This window comes from Notolepis coatsorum (genome assembly GCF_963971535.1).
Source record: "Notolepis coatsorum genome assembly, chromosome: 12".
NCBI lineage: Eukaryota > Metazoa > Chordata > Actinopteri > Aulopiformes > Paralepididae > Notolepis > Notolepis coatsorum.
In genome coordinates this window covers 56,101,273-56,129,260 of record NC_140176.1, presented here as the reverse complement: position 1 = coordinate 56,129,260, position 27,988 = coordinate 56,101,273, and the positions used below count along the sequence as shown (strand labels likewise).

The 27,988-nt window shown below is 41.7% G+C and overlaps 1 protein-coding gene across 3 annotated transcripts in view; it reads right to left on the bottom strand.

Annotated features, from left to right (window-relative positions):
- Positions 1-4,147: 4,147 nt before the first annotated feature.
- LOC311238170 (uncharacterized protein) overlaps positions 4,148-27,988 on the bottom strand; it is a 41,926-nt gene continuing 18,085 nt past the window's right edge. The window contains exons 14-25 of one of the 3 annotated variants that reach the window (XM_084326184.1): positions 24,950-25,540; positions 23,175-23,384; positions 18,541-18,650; positions 18,201-18,344; positions 12,723-12,858; positions 12,319-12,529; positions 10,294-10,430; positions 9,946-10,200; positions 9,783-9,845; positions 8,070-8,300; positions 6,904-6,969; positions 4,417-4,494 (exon numbers count right to left, since the gene is read on the bottom strand). In XM_084326184.1, coding sequence (XP_084182310.1) covers positions 6,928-6,969; positions 8,070-8,300; positions 9,783-9,845; positions 9,946-10,200; positions 10,294-10,430; positions 12,319-12,529; positions 12,723-12,858; positions 18,201-18,344; positions 18,541-18,650; positions 23,175-23,384; positions 24,950-25,540 — 2,130 coding nt within the window. In that variant the 3' untranslated portion in view covers positions 4,417-4,494; positions 6,904-6,927. Of the gene's footprint in view, positions 4,495-6,903; positions 6,970-8,069; positions 8,301-9,782; positions 9,846-9,945; positions 10,201-10,293; positions 10,431-12,318; positions 12,530-12,722; positions 12,859-18,200; positions 18,345-18,540; positions 18,651-23,174; positions 23,385-24,949; positions 25,541-27,988 lie in introns of all 3 variants that reach the window. The other 2 variants (XM_084326183.1, XM_084326185.1) reach the window with 2 other exon arrangements.

Sequence of the window (27,988 nt, the reverse complement as noted above, 5' to 3'; positions counted from 1 at the left end):
AACTGTAGAACTCTAACCGAACGATGCACCATACATAAATAGACTATTATTAGCTTAATAGAATACGTCCAACTCGACGGTATGGTGCCAAACTATGACCATTCAACTATTAATCTACACGATATCTCAATGCCTATTCTGGGCCAAGTAGGCCTTACTACACCGCACGTGCGTCGTGGGGAGGCTTTTGCGTCTGTCACTCTGTTGGAGGGTAAAGAACTGGACTAAAAGAAAGTTCTACTTTACGAGCGCCATATATATATGCGCTATGAACAAATAGTACCATTCGTATTTCGCCCGGCATATTACTGCGCGGAACCGGGGGTTGCCTCGACATGTTAGGCGGCACGATTGAACTTGGACCTAGGGGTATGGCAACCTGGCGCCAGGTTCTCGTCCAATGGTAGAATGAAACTATTATGGGCTGTTTAGTAGAAACGGGGATATTCAATGCATATTGTACAAGGAATATACAGGGGATATCAAACGATATACAAATAGAATTAAATATATATATATAAATAAATATACATATTCGGTTTAATCTGATCCTTCACAACAAGAGGGCTTAATGCAGTCTGAGCTGTAACCCTGCATTCTACTACTGTGTGTGAGGTAGGTAATACAGCAAGCTTTCTTTGAAGTTGCAAAGATTGAGTTTGTTTTGACCAATTATGCATTACTAAATACTAATGTATGTACACTGCAAGTGGCGTGCTTTTATTGATGGCAGTATGTTTTAGCCTATAGGCTACTGTGGCTATGTAGCTAGCTAACTAAACAGCTACATTGCTTAGCTGATTCTATGCTAACCTGTGTTCTCAATTTAGAAATAAAGTGTACAAATTATTTTAGGATAATTTGCACAAAATATACCCATAGCACTAGTTCAGTGTGAATTGCTTTTTAAAGATAAGAGTGGTAGTAAACTTAAAAGTGGGTTTAGCATTGGCCTATATTCTATGATTACAGAATGCCAAGGAGAGAAAGAAATCAGAATAATATTTAAAAACAGCTGGAAAATACATTCAAAAACAACAATAGTAAGGGAGGAGATAAGGATACAGGTATGTATTTGTAAATCCTAAATCACTACTAGCTATGTGTACAAGCTTGTCTCACAGAGCCATAGTTTGGATTATAACTGAGAATCTGGTACTAACATGGTCAATAATGCTTATTTGACAGAAAAATGTGTCTTAAACATTTAAATTGACCAACCAGACCCTTTTTATTCCAAGCAAGGCAAGGTAGTGCTTTATGACATTGTTTTATAATACAATTATAACATTGTAGGCTACAGTATGAATATTATATACAGTACAATATTATTACTATTATAATATATAAATATTATTTGCTCCACCTTAGATAAAGACAGTACAGACAATGAAGATGGAGATATTCAAGAGGGAAATGATGATATCAGGAAGAGAGATTGTGAAGAAGTGGAGGAAAGAGAAAATGCAGATGATGCTATGGAGAGAAATGAGGATGAAGACGGTCATGGAGATGCTAAAGAAAGCGAGGATGAAAAGGATGGGGAGAAATTATTCAAACGACAAATGAATTGAATGCTCTCCTGTTGCCATTAAAATATCCCACTGATCCAGCCAGTATCCAGGTACAATATATTAAGTTTAATGGAGAGAATGGGGAAGATAGAGAGGGGGGGAGGGAGAGATAGAGATAGGAGAGGACATGAGGAGAGGACAGGAGGAGAGAAGGAGAGTACAGGAGGAGAGAAGGAGAGAGGAAGAAGCTCAACAGCACTCAAATTAACTTCAACTGTTTTATGTTGTAAATGGCTTTTAAAGAATAGGTTCACTATTTTTCAACCCAGACCATATTAAAATGCTGTTTCCCAAATATTTATATTCCTCACCGATATCTTTAGCATTGAGAAATGTACCACTGCAGCAATGGTTTAGGGCAGGCCTTCAAACACCACGATAATCTACTTTTCAAACACCATGACAATGAGGTGAAATAAACATTTTAAAGGTGTATTGTGTTTTTATTATAGAGGTGTGGTTATACTATTAATCTGGATGGTCCGTTATTCTAATGTTAATCTTAATCAAGGATGAAGACTATTTCACCATACATGACACATCATAGCTGGACTTTTCGTTTCTATCCCTGACAAAACAAATACTCGTGATCTGTATACGTTTAAAATCAATCAGCTTTTTGCTCACCGATTGGGTCCCATGTGCAGTAGGTGCCCTTTATTTTTTTTCGCCCCTGCCCTTCAAACAGCCCGAGTCCGCCACTGACTCTTGCTATATATTTATTTAACTTGTGAAGCTGTGTCCGAGCCGTTTCCGTGATGTCTGTATGCCTCTGTTAATGTATATATAAAAGAAAACAATAAACATATATTTGTAAAAAATTATAATTACCAGAAAAATAAGCTGGACTGAGTTACGAGCGAATATCAAACTATATTTAAGTTAGTGAATCATGTAGGGACATTTGTTCAAAAATAAAACGCAAGACATTTTATGACCTTACATCCAATTTAAAACGACTTAACCGTTTCTGCGCCAAAAAAAAGTTAACTCGTTATAGCCCGCCAATCGTTGGCCGCCAACAACGAGTATACTCGTTATGATGATAAGTTATTTTATTAACCATTTCCATTCATAATTCATCCTGTTATGGTGTAGGACTGTGTTGCACTCAGTCGGTTGTATTGCACAGTTGCGGTCTCAGACAAACACCTTGCGGCCGCTATTGCACTCTATTAGAAACGATTGATGACTATATATTATCAATCTTGCGTTGATCCGATATTTTTTCCCCCCACGATCGCAGCCCGTGTGTGCCGTTGGCTGCGATCAAAGCACGGAGGGCCGATTTTCCCCGGTCCTCTTTCGGGCATGTATGATTAAACATAATACCGATAATCTAGCGTTGATTTCAGGATGATTCAATAATCAGGTGAGAAATGGCAACGTGTTAAGTGGATTTCACTAAAGGGCTGTTTGACGGAGTTCCCTTGGATTACACAGGATCACTCTACAACTATACTCATATTCACCATGGTATAAAACGGAAATGTGTAGATGAAAAAAATATTTCATTTTTTTGCATGTTGACCAGAAGAAACCCAGACAATCGACTGAGTTATTCGAACCATAGCTATAATATAAAATATAGGTTTAGCTCTACAAACAAGGTGAGCGATTACATGGGGTTAATGGGTGGCATGGCCTATGCACTTCCCGGAAGGGGCGTGGCACTCAGAGTCCACATCACAGAGGACCCGACAGATTGTGGTGAAAACGGCGAAACCGCACCTCTATCACCCGAGACCGCTAAGGAAGTTCAGAGTATCGGGGAAGATACTCTACTCCTATTCCGGGGATGTAGAGAGCATTCTAACTGGAAACATCACTGCCTGGTTTGGAAACAGCGCGGCACTGGACAGGAAGGCACTCCAGAGAGTGTACTAGGGGTATTGCACTACCACCCCTGCAGGATTTATATAACAAGAGGTGCAAATCCAGAGCCTGCAGAATTATGAAAGACCCCCACCACCCCAACAGCCTGTTCAAGCTGCTGCGGTCAGGCAAGCACCTACGGTCACACGCTGCAAGAACAGAGAGACTCCGGCTCAGCTTCTTCCCCCAGGCCATCAGAACTCTCCACTCACAAGTACACCCACTAAAACTATCACTTGAAGGAGGTACTAATAGTATAGTTTAGATACATTAAGATTTAAAATTGTATATAGGAACCAGTTTCTCAGGAACTCAGCATGTCTTTTTTTTTTACCATGCATATCTTGTGTCTTACCCATTTAATTTTTTCTATGTCTATTTTATTATTGTGTTTTGCACAATCAATGCAGGCATGACCACCCGCATTTCACTGTATGCCCTGGTATGTATGTGACAAATAAACCTCTTGATTCTCAATGCGTTTGGTTGTGCGGGAAACCTGGCATGACATGTAGGGTCCAGTCGACCCAGCAAAACTTTCACTTGCCGTTCATCACAGTAATAACACAAACATCATTTTCAAGTTCAACTTCATTTATTAAGTCAATATACAATAGAGTAAAATGGTACAATTATCATTCAAAATAAAAATCAGTTAAAAAAATAAAGGATCCAAATGGATATTTTATTTGCTTTAATAAAAAATTAAAATGTTGCACAAAATAAAAACTATAAAAATTAAAAATATAAAACATTAAAAATTGTATGGCTTTGAACTTGACTCATACTTTCATCCCTTAAGCCTCATGAGCTCCACCAGTGCTAGGGATGCACAAGGGTTAATTAAGCCTTTCTAGGACAATTTGCTCACCAGCACTTTGGCGACCCCTAGTGGCTTTCTGGAATCAGAAACTTCACCAGGCTCATGCATGTGCTATAAGTATAAAGTATGTAGTTTTGGTTTGCATAAAAGTATACAGTCCTCAAACTAAAATGGCCAATTTTGGGGGCGCAGGTTAAGAGGACTCCTCCTGAAGCTCATCATCTGGGGGGAAACACAGAACAACATGTTTTAAAACAAGTTTTTCTTCCTTGACAGAAGTTGAACACTAGTTACCTGGTGAGTTCACTAGACCAATCCTGGTAAATTGACTGGATAAAAGCCGTTATATAAATGCAAAGTGCTTTACAATGCATGTCTCACATTCACTCATACATTAACACAGACAGCGGATGCAACCATGCAAGGTGCCAACCTGTTCATTGGGAGCAATTAGGGTTAAGTGTCTTACTCAAGGATACTTAGACACCGTCAGGAGGAGTCGAACCAGGAACCTTCCGATTACCAGACGACTGCTCTAGCTCCTGAGACACTGGACCTCATTCACCAACATAGTCTTCCTCTTATGACGGCCTCCTTGGAAGGTCGTAAGAGAAAGTCGACGACAATTACCCCCGGATTGACCAACGCGTGGAGAGGTCTTAACTTGCCAAATGATCTCAGCTGCAATCCCCAGAATGAGATAAGTCACTCATTCACAAACTTGAAGCGCACGTTCCGGTTTACTTAATTTGCATACAGACACGCCCCTAGAGCTCCTTATAATGCAAGGGCGGTGCGCCAAAAATTATCGGCATTGCCCCATATTAAACAGTTAATAAGGAAGCGCTTTGAGACGGGATCAAAGTTTGATTAGATTGATACAGTCTTGTTGCGTGCTCCTGGCCACAGCGCGCGCACACGCGTACTGTATAGTCTACGTGCGTAATGAACAGTAGGCTTATATTATTATAATGACTTGTTTTTATTAGATTACAGATACTGCGCTGCCCTATAGCAGTCACTGTTGTTCCACTAAAGTAGTGGTTCCCAAACTGTGGTGCGCGCGCACCCCTTGTGGTGCGCGAGCGCCCTCTAGGTGGTGCGTGACATGAAAAGGCTAATGGTAAAAGTTATTTTTTTTTAATTTTTTACAATAAAATTTCATAAAAATCTTTGATGAATATTAAACATGCTGGCAGAGTACATGCATCCATGTTGTCGTGAACATTTTAATTAAATAAAGAAATTCCTTATCCATAGTCGCCGTGGGAAGAGATAAAATAAAAAATTAAATGTAAATGTAGTAAACTGGCATGAGAAATGTAGGAAATTGGTAAGCGTGGTAAGCTTGACTGAAAACTCAAACGATTGAGGACGACGAGTCCGGTCCGCTAACAGTATGCCAGACTCTGGTGGCCTTAAGATGTCATGCTAAGATGTGTACTGTACGTACTACTATAGGGCAGCGCATACAGTATCTACTATCTCCTAATGAAACAATTAGAGTAATATAAGCCTATACTATTCATTCATTACACACGTAGGCTATACAGTGTGCGCTGAACAGGTGGCCAGGAGTGCGCAACAAGATGGTATAAATATGGAATATTAATACAGTCCATTCCACTATAGCTATATCCATGCGATTAGCTTTAGTTCTTATTTATTTATCCACAGTCATTTGCAGTGTTGGTATAGTGTTTATTTATTTTCCGACATCACGATGCCTCTTGAGGCATGACTAAATGTAATAAAATGTTTTATCATACAAATTGTCATATTTATTATGATTATGATTAATTAATTCCAAGGATGCCTGTAGAGTTGACATGAACGAAATCACCATGATTCCTCCCAAATAAAGCCCTTAAGAACATGGCGCACACCAGTCTGTCAGAGTTACGACTGCTCTTCAGCGCTCCTAAATCCTGCTCCTAGTTAAGACCAAATCCAGGAGAAGGGACTGTTGGTGAATCCCAAAATCGTCCCGAAAATGAGCTAGGACAAAAATGTGTCTGATCTTTGTCTCAAGTCCGTTGGTGAATGAGACCCACTGTTCAATGCCTGGTAGGATCTATTGGTTTGAAGGAGGCTTTTTCAGTTAACCCAGGGGATTAAACTGCTGACCTCATAATCTGCCTTTAAAGTAGGCGTGGCCTTCATGCACCGAGTACAGTTGAAGTTTGGCACTATTTTATAGGCTGTGAAATCTGCATTTCGTGTCTTAAATCCCTCCGACAGTTGGGACATATTTGTCCAAAGTGACACGAGTGTGTTAGTCTGATGATACTATCAGAGGTGGAGCTTCAGATTGTGGTCACAAACTATTTCCCACATTGTGGCAGATGTGTTATCAAGAAGACCTCTGGTGCTGAAGATTAGTACTCTTGACAAGGAAATATCAACCTCCCACTGGCTGATGTGCAGATTATAAAACCAATGACCAGTGAAGACGGAAGACCCAGGTGCAGATTATAAAACCAATGACCAGTGAAGACGGAAGACCCAGGCTTAACCCATAGTGCAAGTTCAGTATATCCACCAGTGAAGTAACCAGTATAATAACCAGTATACTATAGTAATCAGTATATTCACCAGTGTAGTAACCAGTATAGTAATCAGTATATTTACCAATATATCCACCAGTATAGACCATCAGGGCGAGGCTTTAGACATGTCAGCTGTGGGAGCACGCCACTAAAGACAGTAAAGATAGTCATATACTGGAGAGCCTTCTTCACCGTCATAATATACTACAGTCTTCTTCACCGTCATCATAATATACTAGTCTTCTTCACGATCATCATCATAATGCATTTCTCTTTCTTTATTCGTACATGGAATTGTTACAATCCAACAGTGTCTTCAGTACATAGTTCACTTAATATGATCCACTAAATTCCAAGTCCGAAAGGAACAGGAAGAAGAAAACTCTTATTGTACCTGCCCCTACATACATGCAGTACACCGATAAGACTGTTCACAGCGCAATGTTTACCAAACAAAATGTACATACTTATTTTGCAGAAATGAAAACACAATTAAACATAAATAAATACATTTTGTGTATCCATCAGTTAAATTGCATTTACTGATGTTCCTTCATTTATACACACTTCTATAACTAAATCATACTATACTAGACTATATTGGTATACAGTATTATTTTATATATATATATACTGTTATTTTAATATATTATTATTCTATGTTAAGCTGCTATACTATACTCCTACTAGCCTATACTATAATGCTATATTATCCTGTTATGCTATACTAAACTGTGCTATACAGTCTATTTATCTTTTTTGTACAACTTTCTGAAGTGAAATATATTAGAACTCTTTTACATCATTGTGCAAAGAGTTCCATAGTTTGATACCTATAACTGAGGTGCACCTTTGTTTTAAGGTGGTTCGTGCAAATTGGTGCTTACAATTGAATTTCCTTCTGCTGTCATCTGGACAGGGAACAAACAACCTCTGTATGTTTGCTGGCAATACTCTGCATTTTGCTCTAAACAAAACTAATAAAGTCTGTATTTCAGCTAATTGACCATTTATAATGATCTAAGCAAATGTATGCGTTTATTAATAGATTTATAAGCATAACGTTATTAACTAATAACCAATGCATGCGTTTATTAATTAGTTTATAGGATCATGCTGTTATCTAATAACTAATGTATGGGTTTATTAATTTATGAGCATAATGCAGTTAACTAGTAAAGGGTGTCGAGTCTTTTCTCCTAATGATTGATGAAAGCATCACAAGCCCTACAGTAGAAACATGCTCACCTTGCGAGCGCTGGCCGCCAGGCTGGGCGACTTGGCGGTGCGCGGAGACTTTGTGGTCCGGGTGGTCGTGGTGCGGGACTTGACAGCTGCTGCTGTGCCGCTGCATGGCGACTTGCGAGAGGCACTCTGAGTCGGGGACTTGGAAGGTTTGAGAGTGGAGCTTCGGAGTTTGTCCAAACCTTTCCGAAGGTAGGTCTTCTTTCTCGGCGTGTTCTCAATGGTAAAGCTAGCCTGAGAGACACAGAAAGACGCACAGAGGGAAACGGAGACCGGAAATGTAACTGTAATGTAATTTTTTCCAATTTCTGTTTTTCTCCCCGTCCCAATTTAGTTGTTGTGCCAATTCCCCCCCTCCCCTACCTGGTTGTTGTTCGCATGTTCTCCTACGAGTCGGTACAAGGGCATCCCGAGTCGATCGCACGCTTCCTCCGATACGTGCGGCGACAGCCAGTGACGTCTTTTCACTTGGCAGCGAGGACTCTCATTTGGTGAAGTGTAACGCATGGGAGGGCACGCTATCTCCACCAAGTCCTGCCCCCGCTGAGCAAGCGCAGAGACCTGACCTGTAGGCGTCGCTGTCCACCACGCCAGATTCCCAGCCACCAGCTTCCCACCCCCCAATACTGCCAATTGTATTAGTATGAACGACCAGCCAAGCTGGTAGCAACGCAGAGCTGGGCTCGAACCCAGCATCTCCTGTGTTGGTGACTAGCGCAATCTCCGCTACGCCACCTGACCGCCCGGAATTAACGTTTGTCCCCGGAAATAACATTAGGCTGGTCAGACTCCCAAATATCTAACGCTAGCTGTTGGCAATGAAAGCAACCAGCACTGTATTTCAAATAGTCAAATAGTTCCCAGTGACTATCGAATATCGATTTTCTGATTTTTGCCCATCCCTACATCCCAGATAGATAGCTATTTCGATCGACTCTAGGGATGTGCATAGCGGTTATTTGATCTGCTGTCATTAACAAGATGAAAACCAGATAGCTGTGTTAAACTGGTTCCAAGTGGTCTGCCGTGCCACAATCTGCCCATTTCACATTCCAATATACAAATCTAACATTACCAGGCAGACGACATCCGTACAAGGCTACACAGTGATCATCCATGAGTTGCTGCTCATTATCACACAACAATGCTTGATAATGCATAATGTTAGCCAACTACAAAAATACAGCGCGCCTGCATGATAACTGGAATTTACTCATCACTACTTTACATTTCACCAGTTTATCGCGTTGCCTACTTCACACCCTGTCATTGATCGCATTGATTAGACTAACCGTAGAGAACGAGGATTGTATTTATTTTTCCTCGGATCAGGTGAGGGAAGGTTGCATGGAATAAAGTTGGTGTATGCGTTTGATGAACATGTTCAGCCTATTTTAATGACCCTGCTGCCTATATTAATGACCCTGCTGCGTTACAAACCTGTCAATTATCTGTGGTTTTGTTTCAGGGACACCTGTAGTATCCGATTGTATTAATCAGAATCTGGCGAAAAGAGTTTGATATTTTGAAAGCTAAGACTTTGTTTATTCAAAATCAAACAAAACCCCCAACCCCAAAATCTATATGTTGACATAAATCCACGTTTATTTAGAATTGTGCTGTTGAGACAGACGTATTTTGATGAAGCATGTCACATGTGTGCGTACGTGCATTTGTCTTTGTGTATGTTTGGGCATGTGTATTTGTGTGTCTCACCGGACTGAGAGGTTTCCGTGTGTTCCTCTTTGGTGTCAGAGGCCTGGGGAAGCTAGCCTTGGTCTGAGATAGAGAGAGAAAGAGAGATACATCCGTCTATTAACTAAAGCAACATGTAGGACTAGTAACTAAACCAACATGTAGGACTAGTAACTGAACTAACCTGAGGGGAGGGCCTCAGGAGGGCGGAGGAGGTCTGCCCTTTGGGCCTGAGAGAAAGCTGCTGAGAGAAAGCGGCGCTGGTTTCGGGCATCAGGGAGTGGCCGCGGGAGGCAGGGCCAGCAGTATGCCCAGGCATATAAGACGAACGGTGGCCGGTCAGGGAGTCGGGCATCAGAGACGCTCGGCGGATGGTCTCTGATGGATCACCCAGACGCAGGTCTTCGTCTGTGATGATGAAATCTGGACAAAGGCTGGGCTGGAGGGAGAGAAAGAAAGACGTGTTTAGTGTGGGTGAACTCTGACCCTAGACTCCAGGGGTTAAATGAACCGTCTGTGTGTGACCTCTGACCCTAGATTCCAGGGGGTAGCTGCTCTTCAGGTGAGGCAGGCAGGCCTGGTTCCTGGCCTGTAGTTGAGCGATCCTCACCCAATCGTCACCCAGTAGGTCAGGTTCATTCTCTGTCCCCACACAGAAGGTACCACTACCTGGAACACACAAGTTGTCACTGTTACATACTACATTCTAATGTTATATAATGTTACACAAGGTTAAATAATAAATCAAATTACATTAACGTGAAACATGTTAACTATATTAAAGGGAAAATATCTAAGTCAGTAGCAATATTGTATAAATGTAAGGATATATTAAACTATAAAGCCTTGTACATCATTTACTGCTCACTTATACTTCCTATCATATCTTACTGTGTGGAAGTATGGGGTCAACTTTTTTTTTTAAAAGAGTGTAAATCCAATAGTCTTACTGCAAAAGGGGGCCATTCTGAACATTAAGGCTGGTTACTATGATCACACAAATCCATTGTTTATAAAGTCTCATGTTATGAAATTTAATTATTTGGTTCATTATAAAATTATGCAAATAATGTACAGAGCTAAAGCAAAGTTACTCCCGGACGGGGTGATTTTTTTTTCTCAATACATATATTTGTATTGAATATTTGTAAATTTACTGTTCAAAAAGCTAAGAAAGGGATTAAAAGGGGGTGTATTTCTATTATTGGGGTTAACTTGTGGAACAATGACGATATAAAGTTAAGAATGAGTCATTCGCTTTTGGTTTGTAAAGCAATTTTTAAATCGTTTATTAATTTCTTTTAGAATACCGTTAGAGTCTTAATTCTGTTAAGAATATAGGACAGGGAGTCCCCTATCCTTTCCTCTACTGGGCCTGGCCCAATTGATTCAAGGGACCCGTGTCGATGGGGGCCCGGCTACGGGCGCAGCGGCCTAAGATATGGGGGGCGCCAATGGGCTCAGCTCAGGGGGGTGGGGGTCAGCGTTTAGGCGGTTTGACCCGGGAGAGTGGGATCCCGTGGGTTGTTTGTGCGTGGGGTGGGGGGCTTGGTGGCATGGGAGGTAGCGGGCTTGGCTCGGTGGGGGGGGGGGGGAGAGTATTGCCCCTCGCCCCTCTACTGGGTCGGGCCCAATCAGATTAAAGATGCCTGTGTCGCTGAGTGCTGGACCCCGTGTGGGACAGACCTGGGATGCAGGGGAGCCCGGTTTCTGGGGGGGGGGGGGGGGGGGGGGGAGGGTGGGAGGTTCCTCTTGCGGGGGTCTGGGAAGATGAGCGCAGCCGAGTTCAAGGGGCCTACATCATTGTACTGTTGTGTTATTGATGTTATTGTATATGTTGTGTTGTATGTCTATAAGTGTTCAATAAAAATTTAAGTTTAAAAAATAATAATATACCGTAATTCCTCTAATAGTAACCCCGGCTTGTATTTGTTTCAACTGTAGCGGGTACCAGGCTTGTATTAGGAGGAGGCCTGTATAAGAGGGAGGCCTATATTTCAAATTTTCAAACGGATCATAATGAATAAATCAACATTTTGTGTCGGTTTGAACCCAGTAAAATGTACTGGGTTCATTTATTGAAACCAAGTACTGTATGAAATAGTAAACAGTGCAATTACAGGTGGTCACTGGTCATTTCAACGTTTTCAAAGTGAAATCAAGTAACTAGCTCAGTATGCAGCTCAGTATATTAGTAACCCGGCTTGTATTAGGAGGCCGGCTTATAATTGCTTAGCTCAAGAGCGCACCCGGCCATTAATAGAGACCCGGCTTGTATTTGAGACCCGGTTACTATTAGAGGAATTACGGTAGGACAGGCATGCCTCAGTCTGTACCTTTTCAGTCACTGTAAAATCAAATATTGTAAAATGATTGTGCATATTGTATGAGATGACTGAATAAAACGACTACTACTCCTAATACTACAGACAGTTTCAGTAACTATGAAGAATCACTGTAAGACGGACAGAGTTTCAGTAACTATGAAGAATCACTGTAAGACGGACAGAGTTTCAGTAACTATAATGGATCACTGAAGAATAGACTGATTACTCACTGCGTGGAGGAAGCGGATGGGCAGTGCTTCTCCTGTATCCTGGGAGATTGCCAAGTTGGCCGCTACTGCCGCCAGTGGCCATGTCGGCGGGCGGGTCAAGCGGCTCCATTGAGATGGGGCGTGAGGCGTGTGTGGAGGAGAGGTTTGGCTGAGAGCGGGCCGACGGCAGGCTGTAGAACGTGTCGTCAGTCTCGTTGAGCCCTGGAGTTTTCTGCAGACAGATCACCAGTCATTTAACATCTCACAATCCTGTAGCCTCTGCAGACTTTAGTCACCCAATGTTACATTACCAACAATCATGTAGCCTCAACAATCATGTAGCCTCTACAGATTATCACCTAATGTGTGTGTGTCTGTGCTAGTGCAGGTGACAAACCCGGTGTGTGCGTGCATATGCCCTCCACCTGTGTCATGGTGATGTTGATAACCTGAGTGGTCCTGCGTCTCTTGGTGGAGGAGGGCAGAGGCCTCTTGGCGGAGTCCAGACACAGATCAGCTGCTGTAGAGGTCAGACTCTCCATGTGACGACCGGCCCTGGACCTGGAGGAGGAGCAATAACACCAACTCAATATACAGGTACTGACCATAACAATAATACATTATTTTCTAGAACTCAGTGGCTTTACTAAGAGGTAGTGAGACAAACGGCAGACAAATATAACAAACACACAAGGATGGATGGATGGGGTTAAGAAAAAAAATATAATTCCATCTAATATAATGGAAACACCCAAGTAAATGTAGAATTATATAATACAAATACATAATGGAAAGTATATTGAAAGCAAAAGTATAGAGTACTGTATATTGAATGAGTAAATCAGTATAATTGTATAAAGTATATGGAAATAGTAAATATATAGAAACAAATGATAGAATATATATATTGGAAGAGTAAATAATGAACATGAGTAAATAATGAACATGAAGACTGAGGCAAAGGATTTAGAGCCTGACCGGGCGGCTACGTGGCGTAGTGGGCAAGGCGCTCGCCACGAAATGCTGGAGACGCTGGGCTTGTCAGTTCAAGCCCAGCGCTCCACATTTGCTTTCAGTTTAGCTGGTCGTCCGTACTAATACACATTGGCCGTATTAGGGGGTGGGAAACTGATGGGTGGGGATCGGGCGTTGTGGACAGCGACTCCTACAGGTCGGTTGGTGCGCCTGCGCAGTAGAATCAGGAAGTGTCGGGGGCAGCGTGAGCCTCCCACGCGTTACTCCTCGCCACTGAGAGATTGAGCTGCGCAGGTGAAAAGATGAGACTGCCGTTACCTCAAGTACCGGAGGGGACTTGTGCTATGCATGACTTAGTCCACATTGCAGCCGGCTTGTGGGAGGCAAGAAACAGCGTTCCGTGACAGGGGAGGGTTGAATTGGATGATACGAAATTGGGATGGGAGAAAATATAGAAAATGGGAGAAAAAGTGAATTTAAAAAAAAGAGGATTTAGAGCCTGACCGATAATGGATTTCTGGGGCCAATGTCAATACTGACATTTGAGAGTAAAAATACTACAAGGGTCATGAATGTGCACCGCAAATTTGACAAGATTAGAATGAAAGCTATCAGAGTTATGGCATTCACGTGAAAGATCTGCCACGGTGGTCAGGGTAAATCCATAATATAATTACAGGTCCCAATTAGGGCTGGGACATTACAGCGTTAATTTCGATGAATTAACTACAGAAAAAAAATATTACGCATTTTATAGCACTTTGTTTATAAAACGTTTCTCAGTGGACGAGTTGGATACCGTTTATACAGTTGTACAGCGTGCATTGGGTGACGTCAGACAGTTGTAGGCTACATGGGGAAAGTTGACTGCATTGCTTGGCCCGTTGAAGGGAGATTTAGTATATATATTAAAAAAAATTGAAGTTTGCAAAGACTTTGCATATCACCAGAGCATTTCAAGCCTACGGTATCACTGCAATGCTAAGCATGCTGCAGCTAACGTGGATGCTAGAGCTAATGCTGGCTAGGCTAACGTTAGCCCTAGTACGAGCAAGCAGGGTCGCCAACTAGGGCTGCACAATTAATAGTTTTTAAATCGAAACCGGGATTTTGGAATGCTGCAATTAGCAAATAGATTTTTTTTTTACATTTATTTAACCAGGAAGTCCCATTGAGATACAAGATCGGTTTGGGAGAGGGAGGTAAGGGGTTTTAGATTGTCCCGAACAGACCCACCACGTAGGCCAATAAACCTCCGTGGGGCTGCTTAAAAATAATAATTGCAAATTTAATCGCAATATCCGTTAGAAAAATCACAATTCGATTATTTCCCCAAATCGTGCAGCCCCATCGCCAACCCACACTAGACCAGATGATGGGGTTCAGAGCCAAGATGAGTCAGACCACGTCTAACAAAGTAAAAAACACTGGCTCGCTGGATTGCTGTGGACTGTAGACAACCAAAATACAGAAGCTGGAGAACCTCCTTGAACCATGCAGGTAAACAAAAACCTACCAACAACAAGAACCGTTTATTAGGGTTTCAACTTCAAAGTGCAGAAACCCTATCGTTTGTGTGAATAATTATCTTCAGCATTGGTTTAGCAAATTCCCGTGAAATGGTAAACATGAACATGAACTTTGACCCATTGAAGTTGTGCAAATGACCATGGTTTTTGGACCAATTGGTCAAAAGGGGGCACTATAGGACGGCAGAGTGGCGCAGCGGACTAAGCGTCTGCCCACCACCACAGAGACGGTGAGATCGAATCCAGCTGTGGTGCTTCCGGGTTGACCGACTGTCCGTACTAACACAATTGGCAGTGTTAGAGGGTGGGTCCTGGTCGTTGTAAACAGAGACTCCTACAGTTCGGTCAGGGCACAGCGAGGGAAAGACCTGGGGGAGGTAGTGTGATCGTTACACTCCCCCAGTGAGAGTCCGCGCTGCCAGGTGAAAAGAAGCAGTTGATTGGCTATACATGTGTTAGCATGTGATGTGATAGCCTCCACTCTGCCTGACCGACTGTAGGGGGTAGGTGCGCAACGACCAGCAAGGGGATTGGGAATTGGCATAACGACTAACATTGGGATGGGGAGAAAAACAGAAAAAAGCAGGGGGAAAATAATTAAAAAAAAGGGGGGGGCGCTATAATTAAAGGTCAACTTTAAAAGATCAGAAATCCTACACAGTGAGTCCGATTTACACAACTTGATGCAGACATCCATCTCTATGCCCTCTACAGATTTTCCTCAAGGACCCATAAAGTCCGCCATATTGGATTTTCCGCCATTTTAGATTTAACACATTCATCACCACAGTCCAACAGTACATAATATGATCCACCAAATTCCATGGCCGAAAGGCACAGGAAGAAAAATTCTTATATGCACCTGCCCCTACACAAGGTGGACTTATTGCAATGTCCACCAAATCAAACAGAATGTGCATACCCATTTTGCAAAAATGGAAACACCACAACTAAATTAAACCCATTTTGTGTATCTGTCAAACTACATATTTAGGTTCATTCATTTATACACAAGCATCTATACATTTTTATTATAATATAACTAAATCATACTACACTACTATAAAATATTTTAATATATTATTATTCTATGTTACGCTGCTATATAAACTGTGCTATACTGTCTATTCATCTTTTCTTTAATTTCTTTTTTTCTTTCTAATTTCTTTCTCCGATTTCTCTCTGTTCTCTCCCCATCCCAATTTAGTCGTTGTGCCAATTCCCCCCCTCGCCTACCTGGTTGTTGTGCGCATGTTCTCCGACTGGTCGGTACAAGGGAATCCTGAAGCCAGTGACTTTTTTCACCTGGCAGCGAGGACTCTCATTGGTGAAGTGTAACGCGTGGGAGGTCACACTGCCTTCGTCAAGTCCTGCCTCCGCTGAGCAAGCGCCCAGACCTGACCTGTAGGCGTCGCTGTCCACAACACCAGATTCCCACCCATGACTTGCCCTCCCCCTAACCCAGCCAAACGGGTTAGTATAGCGATCAGCCCAAGCTATGCTGACTCCGCAAGTCGAGACCACAGCCTCTAGAATTGGTGACGAGCGCAATCTCTGCTACGCCACCTGACTTCCATAGTTTGATACCTATAACTGAGGTGCACCTTTGTTTAAAGGTGGTTCATGCAAATTGGTGCTTAAAATGTAATAGAAACATTTCCTTACGCTGTCATCTGGACAGGGAATCAAAACTAATAAAGTCTGTATTTCAATACAATAGTTTCAATAGTCTGGATTAAATAAATAATTGGTATGTTCTCTTGAATCTACTTTGTGAACTATTCTTGCTGCCCTCTTCTGTAATTATAAATAATGGCTTTATGTTACTTTCATACACGTTACTTTCTGACCAACCGACCCCAGACGCGTGAATATTTTAGGCAACCAACTTGTGTTTAGCGTTTCTCTGATTGGCCACTACGCCCATGTGAACACTGCAGCGCGAGAGAGCTGCAGCGCGGAAATAGGCTGTCTATTGCCATTCTATAAGACAAACTCTAACCAGCTCCTTAACAGCGCCTAAACTTAACCCTTCTAACCTTAACCAACTCCGAAACAATGCCTAACCTTAACCAACTCCGAAACAATGCTTAAAGTTAACATGCCTAAACTTAACCGGCGAAAGAATGCACGTTAAAAAAAAAATTGAAGGGAATCGAACTTGTCACCAACGGACCGCAGGATCCACAGCAAGGCAGCACTACCAGTTGAGCTAGTTGTCGATGTTAAAGGGGGATTACTGCTACATTATGCTGCCGCGACAGAGCTCCGCGGCTAGACGCAAGTTGGGCGTGGCTAGACACAAGTTGGTTGCCTTTAATATTTAGGCACCCCAGACAGTGAAACTCGGCCCCCACCTCTCCTCCTCCCGCACACTCAGCACCGGCTCTCCCCAGGGCTGTGTGCTGAGCCCCTTGCTGTACTCCCTCTACACCCATGACTAGTCCAGCCCACCCGGAGAACATTCATTTGCTGACGACATGACGGTGGTTGGACTTATTGCAGGGGGGGGGGATGAGTCTGCATACAGAGATGAGGTCCTGAAACTAACATTGTTGTGTTGGAGAATAACCTAGCACTGAACACTACAAAAACCAAGGAACTCATCTTTGACTTCAGGAAGAACAGTGCAGACAAATTATAAAGTGTGAGAGTGTATTGTTGTACTGCATGGTGTTATTCACCGTCAGTCATAATTCATATTCTCCTTTGTTTCATCACAATTTAAGCAAGCCTAGTAATAGACACAATATTTCTGACACTGGGAATACATTCACTGAGGTACATAGATACCAAGAACATGCAAATGGACCTTGTAGAAGTGGCGCAATCTTCCATTTACTTAGGGCTCCGGGCTTAGATGCATGTGGTCATAAGTTTGAATTAGGGATGTCCGATATTATCAGCCTACCGATATTAAAATGTGATATCGGAAAATATCGGTATCGGTTTTCAATTTGATTGATTTGATTTATTGTCAAGTATTAATTCCACAACAAGAGATATGTAATGTTAATTACCTGAAATTACTCCATTTTATTCCAGCTAATATCGAGCATCCCTAGTTTGAATAGATATCAGCTTACCTGACTAACCATTCACACTGATCTCAGCCTACCTCACTAACACCAGTCACACTAACTTCAGCCTACCTCACTAAACACCATTTATACTGGCGTTGATGTTGAAAAGAGGTGGAAAAATACTCTCCATGAGAATTGAAAGTTGTTGTAGCCATTGAAATGCAGGAGCACACAGGAGTTAAAAACAAGCTAGCATGTGTTTAGTCTGGCATGTGGATGGTAGCCCTGGTCCCCTGATGGAGAAACAACATTGTAGCATGTTGTAATAATGTAAGGAATAGGAATTCTGTATGATGGTAATGTTAGTGTAACTGACCTTTTGACCTGTCTGCTATTCAATGGTGTGAAGTACAGGGAGTCCAGAGACTCGTGACCACTTGTGACAACTTGCCATTTGGTTGCCAGGCGCTCCGAACTATGAACCGACGGTGTGCTGCAGTCCTCTGGGCCTGACGGCCTCCTGCACAGAAGAACAGCATTAGACAAAATTAGTCTACAATCCTTTCAGAAGATATAAATTGCCGTTTGAGAAATTGGTAGCAGCCACCTTTTAGCATTTGTTAGCAATGCTATTTTAAGCCAATGGGGAAGTACACTGTAGTGTTGAGATATTGAGTCAGGTGACTTACATTGTGGTGTTGAGTGAGGTGACTTACATTGTGGTGTTGGGATATTTAGAGCGAGGCACCTCGTCGAGAGAATCATCCAGGCAGCTCGGATCCAGACTGTCATCCTGGCTGATCGCGGGCTGTTTGACCCGAGCCAGCTACGTGAGACAGATATTAAGAGTAGTTGTCACAATACCAGCCTAAGTATCACGATACCACGCTCTGTCATCTAATATTACATTACCTTTCCTGATATTTTATCTACCTTTTCCTCCCCATTTTTCTCCCATCCCCAATTTCGGAGGCAGCCATCGCATCTTTTCACCTGCACAGCACGATCTGTGGCGAGGGGACACGTCGCCCCTGTCGCTTCCTGATTCTGCTGTGCAGGCGCACCAACCGAGCTGTAGGAGTCGCTGTCCACAACGTCCGATACCCACCCACCAGCTTCCCACCCCCTAATACTGCCAATTGTATTAGTATGAACGTATTAGTAATGCCGAGAGCTGGGCTCGAACCCAGCATCTCCTGCATTAGTGGCGAGCGCCTTGCCCACTGCGCCACTTAGCTGCCCAACATCAAAAATTATTTATACAATTCTTTGTATTAACCTCTTAAGCCCGAGCGATCGGTACAAGATTTATTTATCAATCAATACAGATGGCTACATTCAAAAAAGAAATGCAACATTAACCAAGAGTAAAGACCCTAACCCTGTCAAAACAGCAGTCAATGTGTATATTTTCAGCACTAGTCTTCTTTCTCTGCTTCATGTGAAGTTAAATCTACTCTAGAAGTGAAACTTAGCTAGACCGTAGGGCTGGGCGATATATCGAGTATACTCGCTGTATCGCGGCTTGTTCTACATGAAATGTAGTAAATTACTATATCGTGAACATAAGAGTATATGTTGTCACGTTGCGGCTGAGATGAGACTTGCTTTAGCGCAGAGCTGTCCTCTCATTTCATTATAGACACATTACCAGCGCGGACCTTAAATGACATGCAATTGTAATTTCATTAGACAGATTTCAAACACAGTACTGTGCAAAAAAGGCACCCAAGAGTTTTTATATAAATAGTCTTAGATGTAAATACATTTTTTTTAGTGTGTCAGTAGACTACTCTTAGTACATTTTCATTAAATAATTTTTTAAAGCATCTTCATGGTTTAATAATGCAAACATATGTTGCAGGGACTTATTATTGGCGTGACTGCATGCATCAAGCATTTTTAAGTGCTTTAGAGGAAATGTCAAAATATCACGATATATATAGTGTATCGTGATATGGCCAAAAAATATCGCGATATCATTTAGAGGCCATATCGCCCAGCCCTACTATGTGTGCTAGCAGAGATAGTCTCCAGTCACGGTGCACATAAGCGGTGGTTTTCCACCAAAAGATAGAAAAGAAACTAGCAGAGCCAGAACTATTCCAACTCCCCTGGAGCCACAGCCAGCAGAGAAGCCAGTTTACTTTAGCTTTCAAACCAGCTGCAGCCTGAGAACTGGAGTGTGAGGGGCTGTAACACTAAAGATGGCAGCAACTACAAAGAATTGCTGCAAAATAAACATGCATCCGTTTAAAAAGAAAATATATATATACCGTACTTTTCGCACTATAAGCCGCACCTGACTATAAGCCGCAGCAGCTAAATTGAATGATGTGTACATATATAAGCCGCACTGGACTATAAGCCGCACCCGACTATAAGCCGCAGCAGCTAAATTGAATGATGCGTACATATATAAGCCGCACTGGACTATAAGCCGCATGCGTTTTAATGTTTAATTACCATATGTAAGGAGTGGAGCCTGCGGCTTAATTTGACTCAACACGGGAAACCTCACCCGGCCCAGACACGGAAAGGATTGACAGATTGATTGCTCTCTCGATTCTGTGGGTGGTGGTGCATGGCCGTTCTTATATTGAGCTTTAAGTTCCCACCTCTACAGAGAATGACTCCCATTGGGACACAATACTGTCGGACAAATAACATTAACTCATTTACAAGTTGTATTAAGTTTAGCAAATAAGGGAACAGATAAATAACATTTCAATGCAGTAAAAAAAGCAATATTTCGATTTGTCGACATATAAGCCGCACCGTTATATAAGCCGCAGGGTCGAAAAAAGCCGTGGCTTATAGTACGGTATATATATATATTTTTTTTTATACTTATAACAATATCGATAATTATCATATAGTTATCGTGATATGGTTTTTGGCCATATCGCCCAGCCCTAGGATGAGCTTAAAACTGTACCACTCAAATATTGACCATACCAACAAACTAATCCAAAATAAGATTTGTGAATGAAACCAAATTTAAGATCATATCTGTGCATAGTATACACTCTGTTCTATAAAGGAGGCCCATTGTACTTTCAGGGTTTCCCATTAATTACCTAGACATTTCTTTTTTAAATATAAAGTTTGCCAATAGGGATGCATCAGTAGTATTGGCAGTGGTAGTAGTCGTAATAGTAATCTCCTATATTTTTTTATTTTCAAAAAAAAAATAAACCAGTTCAACACAGGTAACTACTTTTGCTTCATTTTTTGATAGCTCAAATGTATGCTCTAGTCCAGGGGTTCCCAAACTTTTCAGGCCGGGACCCAGAAAATAAGGCGTCAGAGAGCCGCGGCCCAATGCACATCGTCAGGCTTTTTTTTTTAATTAGGCCAGGCGACCGATTTTTTTAGCCAAATATCACTTCAATCCTATTAAGTTAGTTCAAGTTAGTTATTCATTTATATGTGCTATTTATGAGAGGGCTAACTTGTTGCAAAATAATGATAATAATAATAATAGCCTCATTAAAATACTATGGTTGCTTCGGTTGTTTTCAGCTTTTTGTGCATAATCTGTTATTTAGTTTGAAATGTTCGTTGAAATAAGTAGATTTTTCGTTTGTTTATTTATTAAGTTAATATAAAACCATATAGTCACATTTTAGAATACAATAGAATATAATTTTAGAATACAACTAGAAACACTGTCCTGGCCGCGTGTTGCTTATTAACAGCGGAGGAGTGCAAGAATGTGACAATGTGACCATGTGACCGCGGCAGCGCGAGAGAGCGGCAGTGCGGAAATAGGCTGTCTATTGCCATTCTCTAAGACAAACGCTAACCTTAACCAACTCCGAAACAATGCCTAACCTTAACCTTAACCATGCCTAACCTTAACCGGCGAAAGAATACCAGTTTAAAAAAAAAAAAAAAAAAAAGGGGATTCGAACTTGTCACCAACGGACCGCAGGGCTGCCAGGTGAGCTAAGCTTCGAATGAAAATCATTGCGGATTACGGATACGGATTACGGATCGAGACACCCCAGCCTTTCCATGCATTTTTTAAATTCCACCACCAGCACACCTTGATTCAACTAAAGGGCTAGTTAAGTTGAATGAGGTGTGCTGGTGGTGGAACCTGTTAATCTGTAGACCGTTTGCCTAAAGGTACATGCCTAAGTAAATGGAAGATTGCTCCACTTCTGCAATGTCAATTTGCATATTCTTGGTATCTAGGAACATCTAGGGACCTGGGGGTATGCATTTCCAGTGTCAGACATATTGTGTCTAAATTGTAATGAATAAATGATTATTAATTATGATTTATGATTTTGATGATTATCAAAAATTGATACAGGGAGAAAATGCTCACTGAGCTCATTCACCACCTTATTGAGATCATGTGTACAAAAAAATCTAAGCAAATGAACCACGGGAAGATGATTAAACAGAAAGATTTGTAGATACAGTAATTAATGATAATAGACTTTAATTATAAATTCATATTTGACCTTGAACTTGACCTTATGACCAAATCATACATCTATGGATAGGGAAAATGCTCCCCTTTCCAATTGCAGGGTTGAATCTGGATTTAGGCATTTCTTGCGGTTTTTACGATAATTAGCATTTTCAGATAAATTTGTATTTCCAATAAAACATCGGTAAAAATGAAAATATACACTTTGACTACTGTTTTTGATAGGGTTATGGTCTTTACTCTTGGCTACAATTTTTTATTTTAAACATTGACCTCTTAACATCCAAGGGCCGACATGTGGACGATTCTTTGCCGACCTCTAGTGGCTCGGTGTGCATTTCTTTTAATACAATATATAGATAGAATTAAAGCCCTATGTGTTGCCTGTCGATTGCCCTTTCAGGTGACAAAATCCGTTCAGCGGTTCTCGAGTTACATCAAGATATGCGAGGCGTGCCCCAAAGTACACATTACCACCCCGACTCCCGGGGCTCTAGCTCAGTCAATCATTTGGTGATCTCAAAAATCTTTGCACAAGGTTGTAGCCAATGAGTGTGGCTTTCCAATGAGACCCCATGATATGATAATTGGGGATCCAATACAGTCCATTGATCGATTTATGATAAAGAAAAGCAGGGTCCCCCTATAGGGGGAGGCTTAACAGGTTAACAAATACATTGAATGGCTGGGGTGCTTCGAGGAGGATTGGGAAGCACTAGTCAGCCTCTTTATTTTGCTCTCAAAGTACCAGATTGATTCATTTAACTTCATTTAACCTAGAGGGTCGGAGGTTCACCCCCCATAGTCTCTGAAAATCATGTGGGAAACACCGACTTTCCATAAGTTATAACTACCCCACCCCCCAAAATGTATCCAGTATACGGTCCAGCCAGACAGACCAACCTGTGCCTGTAGACTGGCTACTTTGGCCAGGAGGGTGTTCTCATTGGTGTGGGCCTTCTCCAGATCTAGCTGCAGCAGTGTGTTCTCCGTGGTGACAGCCTTGATCTCATGCTGCTTCACCTCTAGGGAGCGCTGTAGCTCAGTGACCTGATCCTGGCTGTCCTGGAAGACCCGCTTCTTGGTGTTGTAGTGTTGGTATGCCTTCTCCATCTATCAGTGTGACAGAAAAACAGGACTGAGCTCAAATGACTTTCACTTAAATGAAAGTTGTGGGCAATTTCCAGAACAGAAAAATGCAATTTTTACAGAAATCTCCAAACGTCAAAGTTTTGACATACCAAATCACAGAATAGATTTTCTATGGTGTTCCTCAAGGTCTCCGTGTCTTAACACTTTACCACTGGTGAACATGGTAAAACGTGGTTAAATGCCAGCACCCAATTCAATGATAGTGTTGTGAACGCATAATCTCCGTCTTAAATTATGGCTATGTGTCTAATCTGCCAGTCGCTTATCAATGACTTGTTTGCAGTCAACATTGTCTAAACTGATTTTTATTTTTTAATCTGTTCAATAGCATTTTGAAAAGCCCTCGTTTTTCAGGAAAATATATAGATTCCGTGATAAACTGCATTTATTGGAATATTCTGGCATACACAAACGTTGTAATTTTTCGGCCTATTTATGAATAGTTTTCAAATTAACTTATGCACGCTATAGAAGCGATCTGAAAAGTATATTCTCTCATTTCCTGATCAGCGAGCACACACACACATATGGGACACGTTGATATATCTGTAAAAAAAAGCTCCGATTACCCCAAGACTGGTAAAATAGATTCCTTATCTCAGATCAGATCAAAAGATTATTCCAATTCCTGATCGCCATTCCAAATATCGATCGCGTTTATTGATTCAGCGTTGGGTGCTGGAAATACATAATCCACACTGTTCTGAGGGCCGGCAATCAACTTGGGTCTCTTCAGTTGGCTTGACGGAAAAGTTAAGAGGAAACTGCCCCCCCCCTTCATCAGTCTAAACGAATGGGGTGCAGTTACACAGGGAGAGACGATAGGGGGCGGTATCTTCCCAATTGAGCTCAGAGAGACTCTGCAACACTAGCGCGAGGCTCGATTGATGAATCGCCAATAAAAAAAAGACAAACAAACGCTATATAGCTTTTCCGGCACTCAACTGGCGGCATGAACTAACGACAAAACGCGTCACTGGCATCCAAAGTGTTAATGTGGTATTTGAGGGACTTTTGACCATGTTTATCAATGATCAAGTAGTAAAAATTGTATCAACCCAAAAATTGCTGCAACAACTTATGAGACATAATTGAGCATGGGAAGTGAACTTCAATCATAATGTTCTACGCCCTTATACACTCAAACATTGAATGGCCACCGCCACCTAACCAAAATACAATGTTTAATACAGATTTATGACTAGAAAAACATTAGTGGTGATCTGCATCTCAAGTTAATCAGCAAGTTCCCAGACGATGTCACCACTTCTTTGTGGCATCTACTGTTGACCTGCTACCTCGCCGTAAAAATGGGTCAATGTGGTTCTCAGAGGGTTAAAATATGTGCATGACAGAGAGAGAGATAGGTCTGCATGATGGAGACCTGGAAGCCTAAACCGGTCAGAAGGCAGGTTTATTAAAATAAATTAGAAATAAATAAAGCCTTAGTTTGTTTCAGTTTAATTACATTTCTAAATAGAGGAAGTGTGTAGTGTTCAGTATAAATAGTGAGTGTTCACACCAACCTTGGTCTTGTAGTGTTCTGCAGCCTCCGTTTGAACCACGAGCTGTTCCTGGAAGCCTCTGGTCAGCTTATCCGTTTCCTCCAGGTGTCCGCTCCTCAGACAGGCCAGCTCCTGTTGCAGCGCTACCTCCAGCCTTCGAAAGGTGCCTTTCTGCCTCTCCAGGACCTGCAGCTTTTTCTTCAGAACCTGGATCTCCTCCTTCAACCTCTTCACCTCCTCCATCTCTTGCTGGAGTGCCTCCCTCTGCTGAAGACTCTCCTGGTGGTTCTTGGCCAGAAGGTCATCTTTTTCCTCTTGGAGACAGATGACTTGTTGGTCTTTCTGGGCAGACAGGGAGGAGACGGTAGAAATCTTCTCGGTCACCTGGAGGAGGAGGTTCTCGCGCTCCCTCAGGGACTCTTTTAGCCTCGTCACGTCCTCGTCTGAGGAGACTATTTGTTGTTGCAGAAGCTCTTTCTGCTGATTGATGTCCTGCTGATAATGAGCAAGCAGGTTCTCTTTGGTCTTGACCTCTTCTTGAGCAGTCCTCAGGCATGAGAGGGTGTTCTCCAGTTGGCTCCTCAGATCCTCCATCTCACACTCTAGTTCATTCTTTGTGGAGAAAATTATATTCTGAGGTTAATGACAGTTGTACAAATAATACAAAACATAGTAAAAGTTGACTGAGTATATAGTATCTAGGATTATATTGTTTATAGATTGAGTACATAGTATATAGGTAGCAGTGTTGACCCTAGGATTTCTTTCAGGGGGGGGTTAGTATCAGTGCATTTCTCTACACAGAGCTGAAATTAAACAATGCACATAAATAAATATCAACAATATTTATTTACAACACATAAATTAACTTATTTACAATTATACATACAGTAGTGACAACAGGCATATGAACCATTTACAATACAGGGAGGCACATTCAACACACTATTTACAACCAGTGTCAGAGCGAGCGCACTCAAGTTGTTCGGAAATTCTGAGGGCTCAAAGTGCACACTGGACGCTCTGACCAAAGAGTCAGTTTATCAGAGCGGAGCAGATTTTCAGAGTGAATTTATTAACTCACCTTAACTAGGGCCCTATGAAATCTGTTTATATTCTTTCCTTTGGATTTAAAAAAATACAAAATATTTTTAACTAACTTTAATAACAGTACATCTGCAAACAGTGCCAGTGTAGTTCAATGTTCAGTGCCAGTTTTTTTTTTTTTTCCATTCAGTTCAACTGCCTAAATAATAATTGCAATAACTAAATAATTAAATACAAAATAATTTGTTTAAAAGAAATCAGAAATAAAACTGTAAAATGTAATTTATTTCAAGGAGATGTCCTTTAAAGGTTCATGCTTCTCCCCATCTCTGGCTGACATCACCATTGTGATACATGGTTAGGCCTTTGTGTTTTCCTCAGTGAGGGATTCTCTTTCGGTCAGCAGCGTTTTCTTCTTTTCTTATCCACTTTTTCTCCTCCCGTTTTTCTGTGTTTTTTTCCCATCCCAATTTAGTAGTTATTTGAATTCCCCCCTCCCCTTCCTGGTTGTTGCTCACGTGTGCCCCCCACTGGTCGGTCTAGGGAGCCCTGAAGTCTATCACATGCTAGCCTGAGGAAAAGTATACAAAAGATGAATCTATGCAATAAACCTGTCTCCCGAAACCAAATTTCCAGTACTGCAAAAAGATACTCTCATTCAACCCGGTCGAATGCTTTTTCAGCATCGAGGGAGATTATGATTTCAGGTGAATCAGTCTGGCTTTTAGAGTCTGCCCTTAATAAAACCCGTTTGCCCCTCAGATATTATTCCCAGGAGCACCCCCTCCAAGCGAGAGGCCAGTAGTTTTGCCAGCACCTTTACATCGACGTCGAGGAGAGACCAGGGTCTAAATCAGGGAGGGGCAAGTGGCGCCTCACCGACACTCTATTCGGCCCCAGGTCAATATTAAAAATATATATATTAAAATAAAAATAGGTTGGCAGTCGACTACGGCTCCTTTCGATCGATTAGTCGACTAATAGGGGTCAGTCCTAGTGTGGACATATTCAACGCTGTTGAAAGTGCCGTGCAGCAATATGGGGGGTTTGATAAACTGTCCGCTGTTGTTACCGATGGAGCACCCACAATGAAGGAAAACACAGGATTCGCCGGGCTTCTAAGGCAGAGTGGCGTTGAGTGTCCAATGCGGCACTGCATTATACATCAAGTAAGCGTGCGCGCCACACAAATTAACCGTTATTTCATCAGATGCAGATCGCATGCACAAACATTGAAGTTGACATTCCTTCTATTGTGCACCAACAGGAGAGACCACAAGTGTCTCATTAAAGACAGAACCCACTGTGGGGGAGGGTGAATGTCATGCCAGTTTGATAAAGGGTCAATGGGAGGCATGTAGAATTGCACAAAAAGGAATTCATTATGAGTATTGCACTTGGCTACTCGTTTACTTTTGTAGTGTTCAGATAACACTGAAATGCATGTTATGGATATGAAGCACTCAGGAATGTTTTGTTTAGTAGCAGGATAAAAGTTTATACATTTAACAAAATCATTTATTATTGCACTTTTGATTTACTGTTGTAGTGAAATGCAGCAGGAATGCTGCTTTGTGTTTGTTGAGCAGTGGGCTTTAAGTTCATACATTTATTTTAATAGAAGCCTTAATTATAATTTGTCATTTTTGTATACATTTGGGTTACACAGCAATACTTTCAAATTCAGCTGTATTTATAAATTCATAAAGTTGAAATTAAGCATTACTAAATGCGTTCGAAATGGAATAAAAACAAAGTTACAACAAATTATAATTGTTTATATGCCTTATTTATCACATCTGTGACTATTATGGGCTATTTGAGTGATGGGGTACTACTGGCGGGACTGCCGATAAACAATGCAGCCGCCAGATTGAGTGTGGAAATTTAGCGGCTCTCACCATATACAAAGTTGCCCACCCCTGGTCTAAATGAACCACAGGAGGATGGATCCTTGTCCTTTTTCAGAAGCAGGATTATAGATGCTTGGGTTAAAGTGGGAGGTAAAGAACC